The 15,088-nt window shown below is 36.3% G+C and overlaps 1 protein-coding gene across 1 annotated transcript; it reads right to left on the bottom strand.

The window, feature by feature from the left end:
• Nucleotides 1–834: 834 nt before the first annotated feature.
• On the bottom strand, nucleotides 835–11,266 carry LOC112275107 (protein SUPPRESSOR OF QUENCHING 1, chloroplastic). Its single transcript, XM_024505135.3, has 28 exons — nucleotides 10,730–11,266; nucleotides 10,026–10,126; nucleotides 9,814–9,870; nucleotides 9,544–9,638; nucleotides 9,197–9,296; nucleotides 9,023–9,081; nucleotides 8,765–8,874; nucleotides 8,523–8,625; nucleotides 8,177–8,264; nucleotides 7,733–7,811; nucleotides 7,258–7,318; nucleotides 6,991–7,066; nucleotides 6,715–6,825; nucleotides 6,494–6,589; nucleotides 6,127–6,249; nucleotides 5,794–5,991; nucleotides 5,034–5,135; nucleotides 4,867–4,931; nucleotides 4,378–4,471; nucleotides 4,039–4,196; nucleotides 3,786–3,835; nucleotides 3,523–3,644; nucleotides 3,273–3,380; nucleotides 2,703–2,795; nucleotides 2,295–2,331; nucleotides 1,762–2,015; nucleotides 1,427–1,582; nucleotides 835–1,165 (listed from the first exon to the last, which is right to left on the bottom strand). Exons 1-28 carry the CDS (start codon nucleotides 11,121–11,123, stop codon nucleotides 1,004–1,006), a joined length of 3,252 nt encoding a protein of 1,083 aa, XP_024360903.1. The 5' UTR covers nucleotides 11,124–11,266; the 3' UTR covers nucleotides 835–1,003.
• Nucleotides 11,267–15,088: the final 3,822 nt, after the last annotated feature.

Raw genomic sequence — 15,088 nt, 5'->3', positions numbered from 1 at the left:
TGCAACTTAAGCTATCAATTTTAAAAAGATAAATTATAAATTATTAAGTTTTTTTTAGTACCAATTCAAAAATAATAACTAATTTGCTCAAATAATTGTATTTTAAAACACATAATTTCCTTGTAGTTGTACTAATACATTCAAGTGTTTCTAAAAACATATTCATTTCAATTGCATTTCAAATTCTTACAATAGTAAGAATTTTAAAATTCATCTTTTATAAATATCTTTTAAAATTAAATCCTTAATTTTTTTATTTGAAAGATATTGTTTGAACTTGTACATTTCAATAGACAAATATATTGATTATCCCTATTTGTGATTTTTAAATTTCGTAGTCTAATGTAGACATTGAGTTTTTGGTTTTTTTTTTGCTAAACATATATTGAGTTTTGGATAAGAGAAGTGGTGATGTCTTTTGTTTTATAATTTTACGTCAAATGTTTTAATATCTAAACAAGATTATTAAGTAGAGTTAATAAAGTATTTACAACCATCATCAAATACACCAAAATTAGAAAATATTGCATTTTTTTCTATGTCAAATCATGATTCTATGTCAAGATACTAATAAATTGGTATTCAAGTATTACCTGTGCACTGGGAAACAAGAATTCAAGTCTCGATTATGTCAATTAGACGTTGAGGCACGGTTGCATCTCACCTTAAGGCCTACTGTTGTCCATTTTTACCTTGAAGTTCTGTGTTGTCTGTTTCAGCTTTTAGGAGCTGCTTGATATATGAGGGCCTAAAGAGCTATAAAACATGTTGGTAGATGGGTTACTCCTTATTAGAACGTACACCTTATGCTTTTGGGTTTTGATTATAACTATGTAACAGCAAACGATTAAGTCATTTATTATGGATCGCTATATTGACAGAAAGCATTACAATGTCTTCCTAGCGTTGTGTACAATCAAATTCTCAAATAATTTAGCAATACAAAACCTCGAGACCCCATCGTAGTTTCTACTCTGCGGACTTCAGTTCTAGATGCTAACTATCAAATTTTATCTGCGAAACTTTTCTTTGCAACTGCTGCAGGCTTGACCAAAGCTGAAAGGGTCACCTTTTGCGAAGCATCGTTGACCACTTCGCTGGAGAATGGGACATCGAATACTAAAGCTTTATAAAGACAAACTTGATCTTCCTTGCAAAAATAGACCTGCACGTTCCGATTTTATGGATGTGAAATCTCAGCACTGCTAAATCTGAACTGTTAACATGTACTGCAAGTCATCTGCTTACAAATGGGTACAAACCTTCAACTCATACAATGAGATGTAAACGGCATATTCATATTGGATGAAAGACAGTTCAGTGCAGATAGATCACGTATCATATTCAACAGAAAGTTTAAAATCCTTGCGCACTACAAATTCTCTAATTAATTTTACAAGATCGCTATCAGGGTTGCATCTCTCACCTTGCAAGATACTCGAGTAGTAAATTTAGAAGCGGAATTAAGATCTCTCTTAAAATGAATTATCGCATTGCCGTCAGGTCCAATAGTGCCTGTGGCAGGATCCAGGGTTACGCCACTGTCCATCTCCAGTTCTACCTCGTACTTGCTTTGAGCCTCCTGCGTAATTTTCATCAAATGTGAAGAAAGTATATGAGAACTGCTGAAGAGGATCAACTAACCAAAACCAAGAGAGAACCACCAAACGTAGACTAATAGTATTATTCTCCAAAAAAGGGACAGTGGTTCAGCTTCCAAATTTAGGCTGGGTATGCAAGAGGCAAGGGATAATAACTCACATTACTGAAATGGTACCCAGGAGCAAGTGAAATTTGAAGCTGCAAGTCACCATTAAGAGAAGTAATTGGATCGATGCGTATCACTTGCGTGTCGGATGAAAGCCGCTGTCGAAGTCGTCGAGGACCGGTAGGTGCAGCAACACTCGGTGGCTGTACACCTTTCAACTCCAGAGTTTCTATCTTAGGTCCACCTTGTGCCTGAAGGTCTAGAACTCTGATGAGGCTGTTGTTGGTATCAGCTACATAAAGCTTACCTGCAGGTGCACATCATATCCCAATGAAAAAACCTGAAACATTGTCTTGGCGTGGATTCAATATTCAATCCTAACACATGATACTCTAGTTGGAGCTGTGAATTTGAGTGATCTTGCAACTCGAAAACCAGCTTTTGAACGGTATCATATTCACGACATAATACTCAGTTGATCTCTTCAGAAAAGTGGACATGCACTAAACTCTTGTCAAGATTCCTAATGATGACTCACTGAAATTAAAGTTTTTACACATCCTTAAGAAAATGAAAAAGAGGTTACCGTCTGGACCCAGTGCGATTCCAGCGGGCTCTGACAGCTGCGGACAAAATAAAAACGTACTTAGAAGTCAATGCACCGTAGAGCTTCCTTTCGAATCATACACCAATGTCAGAAGGCAAATTTTAGCTTCATACACTCCAATTTCCATAAATTTACGGGTATTGCTACTGTTAAAAGCGTCTTGAAATGTCAGAGGATGCTTCCCAAATTATTTAGAGAAGAATGAAAGGAGGTAACCTCGCAAAATAGAAGAGGATTTTATTTGAATTTCAGGATTTCCTGACATTAATTCATTCTGTGTCGATAGCTGACCAGGAACTTCATGGAAAGAGGGTAATCTCCAGTCAAGACATGATGCTGCCTTCTTTACTCTCACCAACAGGAAATAATCAGAAAAGAATGAATTACCTGTCCTTCCTGAGCCGTCCCATCCTTAAATCCAGCAGTTCCAGTGCCGGCTAGTGTGGTGACCTTTTGGGTACTTGGATTGAGAACTTTTATCTGCAAGCAGGATACTCCAATGTGAAACATGCTTTTGTCGTCAGGGATAAAAGACACAACAACATCAGCTTCCGTATGCGTACAAATCATTGTCTGGTACTTTTGATATAATCAATGACCAACCTTCTTTTCGATCAAGATTTAAGACCTGATCAACTAGCAGAACAGCTCTTTCAGGTCTTCTAATATTCAATAGTACGCAATATCTATACGTTAAAGCTCCAGAGTGTAAAGGAGACTCTGGCGCGCCTAAGCCTACAGTGGCATGCAAAATCGCTCCTATTTAAAATTTTGACAATAAATTAAGTGTGAACTCAAAATTGAAGGTGTAACCAAGTCGATCAACTTCACAGGTTATGATTACGTGGAAAACATGCCCACTTTTTCAAGTATTTGTTGAGGTTATGTGCAAAAGAACTAGAAGGTTCTTTAGAATTGAGTCATGTAAGCAAAGTGTCCTGGTAGCGCAGAACTTGCCTTGTGATTATAGGAGTCAGCAACATAAACCAGCCCTTCTGAACTGTATAGAACTCCTAATGGATGCTGCAATTGAGCATTGGAACCTACTCCATCCCTGTCACCAAACTGCACACCAGAACGGAATTCAACTTTAGTAATCTCCTCAAAATGACTACAATTCTAATGTTACCTGTCAATGACCTGAAAAACAATATGGAATATATTATGTGCGAATGATGGTTTCACTTCACTTAGTTACGAAACTAACCTGAAATAGATTATCTGAAAATGTTGGATCACCACCCGCTAACAATTTAGAACCTCCCGTCGTCATGTCCACTCTTCGGATAGAACTGCTCTCGCTGTCGGCAAGATACATATATTTGAAATCTATAGTAACATAGTCTGGTCAGAAGAATTTATAAAAGAAGCTATGCTCTGGTAGTTTACAGGTAATAACAATATAACATCATAAAATACCAAAAGTGAGGATTTGAACTTGAAAGCAAAACGAAAACCAAATATTTATACCTGGTGTAAAAGAGATTCCAGATGGTTGGGCATACGAAGTATCTTTTCCCCTGTTCCACAATCGAAAAACGAATTTTATACCTTTTAAAGTGAAAACCACCTCAAAAAAACCGTAACAAAAATTTTTAAAATGACAAATGGATATGTAATGGTCTATTCACCATGACATTCAAAGCTCGAAGAGGAAAGAAACAAGAACTGCAGATCCACCAGTTAAGAAATAAGTGATAAGAAGAGGATTCGCGTGTGAGACCTTTTTCCATTTTGGTTTCGCTCATAACCATCCCCACTAAACACTTCAGCTCTTCCATCTGCAATATTATAGCGCCAAATCTGATGCTGACCAGCCATTGCGATGTATACGAAGCCACCCTCTGCATCGTGAGCGACGTCCCAGGGTGAATTCAGGACCTGATCAGACAAATCAAAACCCAGCAACGTGTCAATGTTAACTGGCCGTGACCAAAATCCTTTCATTCTGTGTAAAATCTGCCACATTGAAATCGCCCATTAGAGCACAATCCCATTGAATCTAGAATTCAAACTAAAACACAACAAAAATATGAGTTTATGACTGGAGCCTTCGAAGTACCTGGGCTGAACCCTTCTTGCCACCCCGGTAATCTGAACCCTTGATACCGTTTCCAGCGAGCGTTCGGACTGTCTCTTTAGCAAGATCTATTTCTCTGAAAATGTCTTAATTTTAGCTTGAGAAAGCTTCAAGCAAGTGTGCACAGCAATGCGTTGAGGGAGGCATAATGTGCGCATTAACATGGATATTGAAAAGCATTGCCATCATCAATCAATCAATCAATCAATCTTGATGTATGTACTTTGCATAGATTATATTATGCAAACAATGCCAGACGAATTCGCCTGAACTTTAAAGACACAGATCGGCACACCGTTTCGGCGGGAGTTATTTATTTTTGAAATTCTTCAAGCAGGGTGAAAGGAAACACAAGGGTATTAGAGGTCTACAAAATGAGAACATACGACAAGACTTGATCCTTTCAGCTCCTATGGAGCTTAGAATATGTCAAGGAGAGCATACAAGCATCGAAAAGTGCAAGAGAATTACCTCAAAGCATGATTTTCAGTATCAGCAACATAAAGCACGTTCTTGAATGCGTTGTAAGCCACACCCTACACACCAGAGAAAACCTTGCCGAGTTGTAGAAATGAGGCAAAACTTATAATCAAAAAGAAGAAACGAAATATATCAATACTGGTAAAGTAATAACAAACCTGAGGTCGGTTGAACAAAGAAGTCTCAAAAGATCCGTCTTTCAGACCCTCTCCTCCACCTCCAACATTCACGATGAAATTCCCATCCAAATCAGTTACCACCTGGTTTCAAATCATTGGTCGTCAAACATCATCATATTGCTTTGATACTTGAATCCAACTCTAAGAGATATAAAGTTCATGCAAACTGAAAGAAAGACACACATCTAATTTGCATTCGAATCCACGAAAACAAACTATTTAATTCAGAAATATTGTTTTAAAATCAAAACAAAGCATTTGTTACAAAACAGGCTATGACAGTCCAACCTCCATATATCAAATACCACGCTTTTCAGCCCTAACTTGAAAATTTTAAATTTTAAAAGAATTGAAAATGGACATCCAACTAGAAAAAGCAACATTTAATTATTATTCATATGTTAGAATAATAGAAAACATCTCCGTAGAAGAATTGCCTTCCGTAAATGTCATTGTCGTGAGTTGCTCTGCAATACATTCTAAATTGGAGACCGCTAATTTTATCAACTGGTTTTTAAGAATTATATGGTTTTAAAGAATCTTTTTCATTTTTAATGTGAACATAATTTCTTAACTTTTAAAAACATATCTGATGGACAAGTTCGAAAATTGGTGCCTCCCAAGGTTTAATATATGTTGTGTGCAGGCTGTTGCTCAAATCCTCAGAGTAGACCACCACATCCTTGCCACATTCAAGACATGGAAATTCGTAAGATTCAAGTATGAGTTTTGATCTTACAATACGGTGATGGTTGCTGTCGGATATGAACAGGCGACCATTAACAAGATCTGTTGTCAGTTTTCCAGGAAACTTAAGAGGTGACGCAACAAGGCGAGAGTCCTTGTCCCTCTCTAAGCTTGGAATGAGAGGCTTAGCGTCCAAAAGATTCTTCTCTCCATAGAATTCAAGTGATGCCTCTAAGAGATCATCCAGATCCTATCTTCAACACACAGAAAATCGATTAAATGCCGTCGCACTTCGCTTCACAAGCATAAGCTTACTTGTACACGAGAGTCCTATTTCTTGTTAGAGAATATTAGAAACAAAGGTAAGATTGAGCCAAGAAATCACCTCTCGATGACCCTCTCCGGACAACATGGCAATCAATCTGCCTTTTGGGCTTACTACTGCCAGAGTCGGCCATGAGCTCACGCCTAATTGCCTCCACATAGTCATCTCTCCATCATTTACCACCTGTCAGAGCATCCATCCACCCCATTTTGCTCAATTCCACGTTGATAATGAACTAGAGAAATTCTAAGTCTCAGCATTTTCACGCCCAAAAAAAATATTGTTCGTTCTTACACAAAAAATCTCTTTAATAGGATGCCGCAAGCATCACTCAGTATAAACAATAGTTTTAGGATTACTGAAGGAGCATGTGCATACTAAGGAAAGAATAATTGTGCTCCAAGCTGGGAGCAAGGAAATAAGTTACCGGGTGAGTGACATCGTAACGGAGAACAGCGTTCCGAATGGCTGCGGAATCTTTTTCATTGTCGAATTTAGCAGAGTGCACTCCGATCACAGTCATCTGTAATCCACCCACACTTTACCCCTGTAAGATCTTTGGTAATAGAAGAAATTGGAGGTTTTCGTGTATCTCAAATTCGAGCACCATACTATCGACCTGCAGTAGATAATAAAAGTCTCACTTACCGGCTGGTCTTTGTACTTTTTCTCCAAGAATGCAAGATCCGGGAGTATATGCATACAGTTTATGCAACAGTAAGTCCAGAAATCCAGCACCACAACTTTACCCTTCAAATCCTGTCATGTTGTCAAAGAGCAGATCAGTAGCCAACTTGTTGTCAAATCGCGGAACTAAGAGCTTGTGTAAACAGAATTAAATACAGAAATAACATGATGATGTTCACAAAATTGTCAGTACATCACGATCAGAAAAGAAAATGATGCCTGTGTTAAGGAGCAAACCTTCTTAAGTGACAAAGGAGCGGTGTTCAGCCACTCAAGCTTTGGTTGAAATTCAGGTACTACCTGTCCAGCTCCTCTGTCCACATAAGACGACCAAAGACTTATTTCAGGTGGGTAGAAAGATGTTCGAACTCCTCTTTAGATGTCTTGAGAACAACATTCAGGTTAGCAACTTAACATAAATGACAGAAAGAAACAATATCTCCATCTACAATGGAATAATGATAATAATAAATAAATAAATAAAGCAGAATTCGAGAACCATACTTTGACTCAATGTCGGTTATGTATTGCTTGAACTGACGAACGCGTTCTGGACGAGCCAGTTCTGCATAATCATCATTTGACAAATTTCGGCATTGTGAGCGAGAATAGTGGTAAGTGTTCTAAGTGTATTCATACAGATTATTCCTACTTCCCGTATCAAACACAATTCGTGTAATAAAGTAGAAATCAGACGCATAGGATATAGTGAAAAAGAGGAGAAAATGCGACAAGTAGCTTGAAAAGGGACGCTCAATTGATAACACTCCCATTTAACCTCGTGATCTCTAGCTGAGTGTAGCAGAATCGATAACTTCATTCCCTTATCATTCTTTCCAAATATCTATTTTTCACGCAATTACAAACCATGACATCTAACGTTCCAAAGATGTACTCCAAATGTGAAGCGTAAGGTGATAACAAGAATATGAAACTTAGAACAAAAAATGCTCAAGATCTTGATATAAGCATATCCTACCAGATCCATTCGCAAGAAGTGGCTGGCCAACACCTTGAAGAGCATTAAGTAAAGCCTTGGGGGACGCATAAGAAAGCGCCTACATCCTCAGAAACTATGCATCAGTAACATTCCCACATTTATACGAAGGCTACACGAACGAGCTGGCAGACGCCTCACAAAAACCAGCCTGAGCAAACCAGACAAAACGTATACGTCGAGTAAATTGAGATAAGGTGTCTGCCACTCATAATATGCATATAAGTTGCAAACTCTTTTTTCTCTTGAGAATGACACGGAGATTACAATAATAATCAGAACAGTCAGAATTCCACATGCACTCTCACCACTTTAAAAATGTTCAAAGATGCAACACTGAGCCTTCAAAGAACCGTGAGAAGATTAAAATCTAGATCAAGACCTAAATTCTCTAATACGACCCAAACACGAGCGGAAACACCAAACCTTGAGGTGAGTCGCACTGAAATAGGCGCTTCCTAAACCAATTGCAAGACTACCAAGCTTCAGCACCTCACGTCTAGTTGTGGAGAATCTGCATATATACCCAATTTGGGTTAAATTACTAGCAAAGTAGGCTATACTGCAGTGAAGCTTCAAGAAAATGCTTGAAAATGTTCCGACGGAGATCAAATTTGAAGACCGTATGCCACCGACCAGCCCCATTAGCATACGCACAATACACGAAAGTAAACACTCAGTACGGAAAAAAAATTGAAATTCCGATCATTTATTAAAACCAGCTGTTGTGGGCTGGAAGTAACAAGACACGAGGCAAGGTCTATGGCCTAACCCGCCAGGTAATGGAACTTCGGCATTAAGGGCTGCCTGATAACTGTTGCTCAAGCTAGGGTTCACATCCTTCGTAGCATAAGCACTTTCGAATCCGTGTCTTCCTGCAGCGATTATAACAGTACACATGTCGATTTATCCTTTCTATCCCATTTAGTTGCCTGTTTCGGTGCAAGCAAGACAAGTGAATGCCCATACCGACCCATCTAAGTTCCACACTCTGCTTTGATTAAGAGGACAAACCTAGCTCTTGAATATCCTTCAGTGTGATTCTAGAAATGTCCTTTCTAACCAGCTGGGGTCCGGCCTCCATCAGCTTCTCCTCGCTGAGAGTAGTTGTCACCGAAATACACCTGCTCCAAGGTACAAAGATCAGAAATTCGTAGCATCCAGAAACACACATATACACCTCCGTAGCCGTGAAACTATCAATCTTATCAAACTGGATTGTCATCAGGGGAACCTGGGTGAGCGAATTCAAAAATAAAAAAGAGTTTGTACCTCATGCCAGCCGCTCTAGCTGCCTGTATGCCAGCATATGCATCTTCAATCACTACACACTGCAATCAAAACATCGCATTACAGTGTCTCGTGATTGGAGATACATCACCTTAGCATCTGGAAAACATATTGAATACTTCTGTTCATGGACGCTACATGTGTCTGTCTGTGTACCTCATGTGTTGGCAGCCCCAGACTCTTTGCAGCTGCGATGAAAATGTCCGGAGCGGGCTTCAAATTCTCAAACAAATCCGCCGAAACTATCGCATCAAAGCTGCAAGCATCACGCTGTCAGAAAACACAGGTCCAGACCGCATCCACGTTATAGCAAGACAACACCTGCTTGTTACTGTCCATGCTTAGAAGGTCCTGATCGACAAAAAGGCAAACGGCGACAAGGCACTCACAATATACGACAATAAACATTTCCTTAACACCAAGAAATGTCAAGTAAAAATAATATCGTAGCGAAAGATGGCCTCCCAGCAACAGTAAACAAGATAAATTGGGTGGAACTATACTTGGATTGAGGGAAGCCTGCAGCTGCAAGGTTTGCGTCCACTTTGACTCTATCCGCACTCGACGCCACCGCGAGTTTAAGGCCGGCCTCTTTACACTGCCGTCACATACAACCAGCTCGTCAACACTACGAATACATTCCGCTCCAGGGACACAGGGATCGCACTCGTTCCTGCAGTCCTTTGCGAAAAGCATAGCGCAAAGATATAGGTCCTAATATTGTAATTGATGGAATTCTAATGTTGCAGTTGATGGGGATATTCAACCCTCACCTGGAGAATCAGGTCCAGAGCTCCAGGATATCCTAGTCCAGAATTTGGTGGGGCGAACTGCGACAAACAAGTGGCAGCAAACTCACCGTTAGGCCCGAAGCATTGTAGCCGAGAGTTACCAGGGGATTTCACGATTTAACGGCATCTGCCAGCAGTGCATATCAAAATGGTGGAAGTCCCCAGAATTATTGTGTGGATTTGTACAGCGATACCTTCTCAATGTAGATTTGGAAGAAGCGTCTTTTCGCTGAAACAGTGTCAAAATCCTTCACTCCGTACTTCTTCGCCACTCCGCCAAGAAAATTAGCTTCACCTGCACCCAAATGACATAGTTGTAAACTACAGCACGGTTTCATTCGTCCTGATAGTATTTACAATCCATCAGTTCTGTATCATCTCACGTCATGAATTCATCACGGAAAATCGCGACTCAGATCAGGACCCTTGATACTGTTAGGCCGTCGTCGAGGTAGATGTAAGAAGATACTAGGATACTCTTTCGTACAAAATCTTGCAGCAAGTTCCTATTTGAATTATTTCTCATCTTACTTGCTATGTTTTACTTCTTCACCTGATTCGTCTCTGTTGGTTTACTTTCATTTTTTCCTTATTTCTTGTCTCTTTTTCAGAGAAGGCGGACGAGTGAAGCGGGATGTTAGTTATGTCCCAAACTAACTGCGCTCAAATTTAGCAACACTGCTAACCGTACATAAATACTAAATACAGGGAAATGCAAGTAAGAGAAGAGAAGAAAATCTTCAAACCAGGATGCGATTCATCAGTTAAGTCGTTTAATTCAGTCTCTAGGCCCTGTAATCGTCAACACTAAACCGAAACCAACAATTTGCAATCCACCGGATCAAAGATAACAGCAAACGAAGGGAACTAACAACGACCGGAGTCTAAGATGCATTACCGGTTCCCATGAACGGAATGAAATCCTCTTCGGTGACATTGTACCCCATCTCAGCAAACAACTCAACGGCAGCCTTCCGAGAGCAATGCTCGCTGTCACACAACACCCCGTCCATATCAAACAACACCCCGCGCACAACGCCCGCCTCTTTGTCTGCAATTGACACCCCTTGTCCCTCCTCGCTCACCGCGGCTCTCACCACCACTCCCGCTCGATAAGCCTTCCCGAATTCACCACCAACACGCCCCTTGGCACCACCACCACGAACCCGCCCCAGCTTCACCATTCCAGGCGACATCAGGGGCAGAACACCATCCTTCCGGGCCACACCAGTTCTGATAGCCGCAGCCTGGATGGCGCCCGCCAGCTCCATGGCGCAGCACGAGCTCGCCATGGCCACGTCCAATCAACCAAAGAAACAACACCACACTACGTCTTCGCCGGAATTCCGATGCTGCTCGTCACAGCACTGTCAACAACAACAACACTACCCTTGCAGAGACACGAAATCCGAATTGCGAGCGGCAAAGCTCTCTTGCTCGCTGGCTCTATCCAATCTGCAGTGAATTTGTGGATTTGTCGAAGCTGGTGACGACTGGCTGCACGACGTAGCGTCATCTGCTTCCGTTCATAATATTCATGGTGGCTCTCGCTCTGTCTCTCGCTCTGTCTCCGAGGCGGGCAATTCAGGGTCCTTATTCCGCGACGTTGACGTCATTTTGGTGGATTTGAGGCATGTCAAAATCTTTATCTACATCCTCACCTTCTTCATCCTTTCCTCATTCATCTACATCCTCTCACCTCATTCATCCTCATATCATTCATCCACATCCTCTCACATCATTCATCCGCATATTATTCATCCATATCCTCTCACCTCATTCAACCGCATCCTCTCATCATTCATCGACATCCTCTCACCTCCTTCATATACATCCTGTACACACCCCTCGCCTTCTTCTGCTTCTTCTTCTTCAGGTGACTTGCTTTTGGCCAGTTTGGTGCTTAGAAGGCCCTTCGGTACAATACAGCAGCAGATCACAATTCATGATCTGAGGGCCACTTCACACTATGGTTGTTTGTTAAGCAGACCTTAGACAACTCCACCAGAAATTAGGTCAACTTTCAATGTAAAAGTTTTATTAAAATATTATCAATGATATTTTTTGTTTGTTTAGTTGACAAAGAATCGGGGGTATTTTATTTTTTATTTTTTTTATTTTTTGGTGCAATATAATTTCTTATTGAGTTGACAACTTCTTAGTACCAAAACTACCATTAAGTGCCATGTTGGCATGTTTGGCCAAAATGTTTGTTGATTGTTTGTCTCTAGTGTGAAGGCCAAGTGGTCAAATTTATTAACTCCATCAATCATATTGCTTGGATCTTTTGTCTGCTTGATAATTGACCATAGTGTGAAGTAGCCTTGAATGTGTACATGTTGTTGTGTTTGGAACACTTTGCTAAAAATTGGAACAAAAACGGGGGTTATTAGTAGTCTGTTCAATATTGTTCCAAGTTGATTTTTACTTCTAAAGAAGATAAATAAAAACTTGTCAATTGTGTAATAACTCATGGAGAGTTTAGCATTGTGGGGGTCCCAATTTTTGAACTTAAAGGTTTATTGAAGGTAATAATTGCAAGATTATTAAAACAGTAAAGACATGATTTTTTTAATAAAAAATTTAAAATTTTGTAAATATGTGTATGTATTGAATATGTTAAAGAAATAATTTTTTGCTTGTTTATTTTTTTAAAACAACAATATCATTCAGTTTAATTTAATTTCTAAAATGCTGCAAGGTCTTTTAATAAAAAAAGTTACATAAATTTCAATAAACGGGTTAAACATTATCACTTCTTCACATTTTTTTAAATATTGATTATATTAACAAAATAAAATAAAATAATAAATATAATGTAATATATTATTTTAAAGTAAATTTGAGTTTACGAGCATTTTTCAAAAAATGAGTTGGAGAAATATGTGGTGAAAATTCGATTGAAATCATAAAAAACATATTGTAATTTCATCATCAAAAAACCATCTATTAGTTTTATAGTTTAATTACTTCAAAAGAATAACTTAGTAAGGTTACGCTGAAATACATCTTAAAGCATAATTATGAGAATTCGAAAAAAAACTAAATAAAACTATTCAAATCTAATTTATTAAAAAAACTCATAAATTTTAGTTTTATAATAAATATTAGTAAATATATATTAATAAAATTTTATATTAAATTATTTCAAAAATACCACAAAAAATATGTAATTATGTCATAGTAAAAATTAAATCTATTTTAATATATCATCCAAAAAATTTACTTTCAAAAAAAATTAAAAACTGTATTAGTAGTAATTAATAAAAGATGTTTTACATGCTAAATGTGATAATAAAGTAAAATTATTTCACAAAATCTCATTTATTATAGCTATTACTTGAAGGATATTCTATAAATCAAACTATTATATTTATTTAGTTTTGTTTGATATTTTTTTCTATTATATTCTTACAACTCTATGTGTTGTTTTTTTACCAATTTAAATAATTTAGTCTTTTATTTTTTCAGGAGTAATATTATTGGACTATGTTTAAATCATATTTGGTTATACTCTATGTATAATAATTTATTTTTTACTATGTATTATTTCAAAAATTTCATATACGAGTAAAACTTATTTGAATACATTACTATTGAAGCAAAGAAACATCCTTAAATACTAATGTGTATGTTTAAAACGAGAAAGAAAAAAAGAAAAAAAAAGATGTATCTATGTAATAAATTAATATCTTATCATGTACATAGTTATCAAAATATAATAATATAATTACTTTTTATGTTTGCAATCACATTTTTACTCAATTAAATTCAGTTTTGTTGATTTTCATCAAAATTAGATTAAATTTTTTTTTAAGAAATAAATTAAACTATAATTAAATTAATAAAAAACATCTAATATTTAAATTTTAAATTTTAAAATTTAATAATATGAATAATAAAAGAAATATTTATATAATTTTTAATTATAAAAATATGTACATATATATATATATTTAAAATTTTAAATATTAATTAATTTTATTTTTATTTTTTTAAAAAATAATCAAATATTTATTTCATATTATTTTTATTTTTATAAATTATATATATATATATATATATATATATATATATCTATATATATTTCTAAATTCTTGCATATTTTCTTGTACTTTAAAAACTCAACATCATAACTTTTAGTAATTTTTTCTTATCTAAATATATTTTTCTAAATTCCTTGGTGGCTTTAAAATAACATAAAATACATACTTAAATTTTTTGTATAAAGTTTTTTATATAAAAATTATACTTTTTCATATGCATGGCATTTAAAATTTTATATGTAAAAAAAATTAATTGATAGGTCATTTCAACCATTGGTAGTATCATATACAAAGGTAAAAAGACTACCTTGATATTTATCATTATTAAAGCCTTTATAACTTCTTTTAAATAAAAAATGTAAAATACTATCAAAAGTGGTTCTTATTTCTTATAATATGAATAAAAATCAAAAGTATCTTCTAAGATTTTAATATCAAATATATTATATTTCACCATCTATTTAAAAAAGAACATATTATTTTTGAGAGTCTTTATTTCTATTAAGTCATCTTGAATTTCATAACAATCTCAATGCATGTCTAATAACTCAACAAATAATAGCTCTTAAGTTGAATATATTGGTTGTTGATTGTCCATTTCATGAGTGCTAAAATTATATATAAACCAAAAATAAAGATAGAAGATAAAATTTAATCTTCAATAAACTTTGTTTTCTCAACAACAAAGAATGGTTCGACTCTTTGTCTTGGTTTTGATGAATTTTATTGATGAAAGCATCCATCTTCTTTGCTCTATTTACAAGATTTTTGGTTAGATCCTACATGCATTTACTAATATAATATCTATGCCAACATACAAGTTATTCAAATCTATTTTAGCATTGTCTTAGATCTAAGACTTTTTTGACCTCAATTTCCTAATTATTGTCATTTTTTATAAAAGAATATGGCATTTGCCTTCTTTTTAGTATATCCATAGTCTTATAAAGTTTAAAAAGAGACATATGGACACAAGATGGATCTTTATAGAACTTGATAGATATAATTAATAAGTAATTAGATTGATTTTTTCACAAAAAATAAATAGTCCGAGTATATGATAATTTAACTTGTTACAAAGGCAAGTAGTCTTGATATTATGACAAAGTAACTATACTTTTATGCCATTGTAGAATTAAGGTTGTTTCTTATAATGGAAATTTTTATTGATTTTTTATCATTCTTGAATTTTTTTTAATTGTACCTTTATT

The sequence above is a fragment of the Physcomitrium patens genome, chromosome 22 (assembly GCF_059467195.1).
Source record: "Physcomitrium patens ecotype Gransden chromosome 22, ASM5946719v1, whole genome shotgun sequence".
Taxonomy (NCBI): domain Eukaryota; kingdom Viridiplantae; phylum Streptophyta; class Bryopsida; order Funariales; family Funariaceae; genus Physcomitrium; species Physcomitrium patens.
The sequence above is the reverse complement of the archived record's forward strand: the minus strand, read 5'-3'. Positions and strand labels throughout refer to the sequence as shown.

Coding starts and splice junctions, on each gene's coding strand:
- LOC112275107 (XM_024505135.3), bottom strand. CDS start 11,123: ATGGCGAGCTCGTGCTGCGCCATGGAGCTGGCGGGCGCCATCCAGGCT. Junction 9,871..10,025: donor TCCAAATCTACATTGAGAAG/GTATCGCTGTAC, acceptor TGTTTGTCGCAG/TTCGCCCCACCAAATTCTGG. Junction 4,932..5,033: donor CTTTGTTCAACCGACCTCAG/GTTTGTTATTAC, acceptor TCTGGTGTGTAG/GGTGTGGCTTACAACGCATT.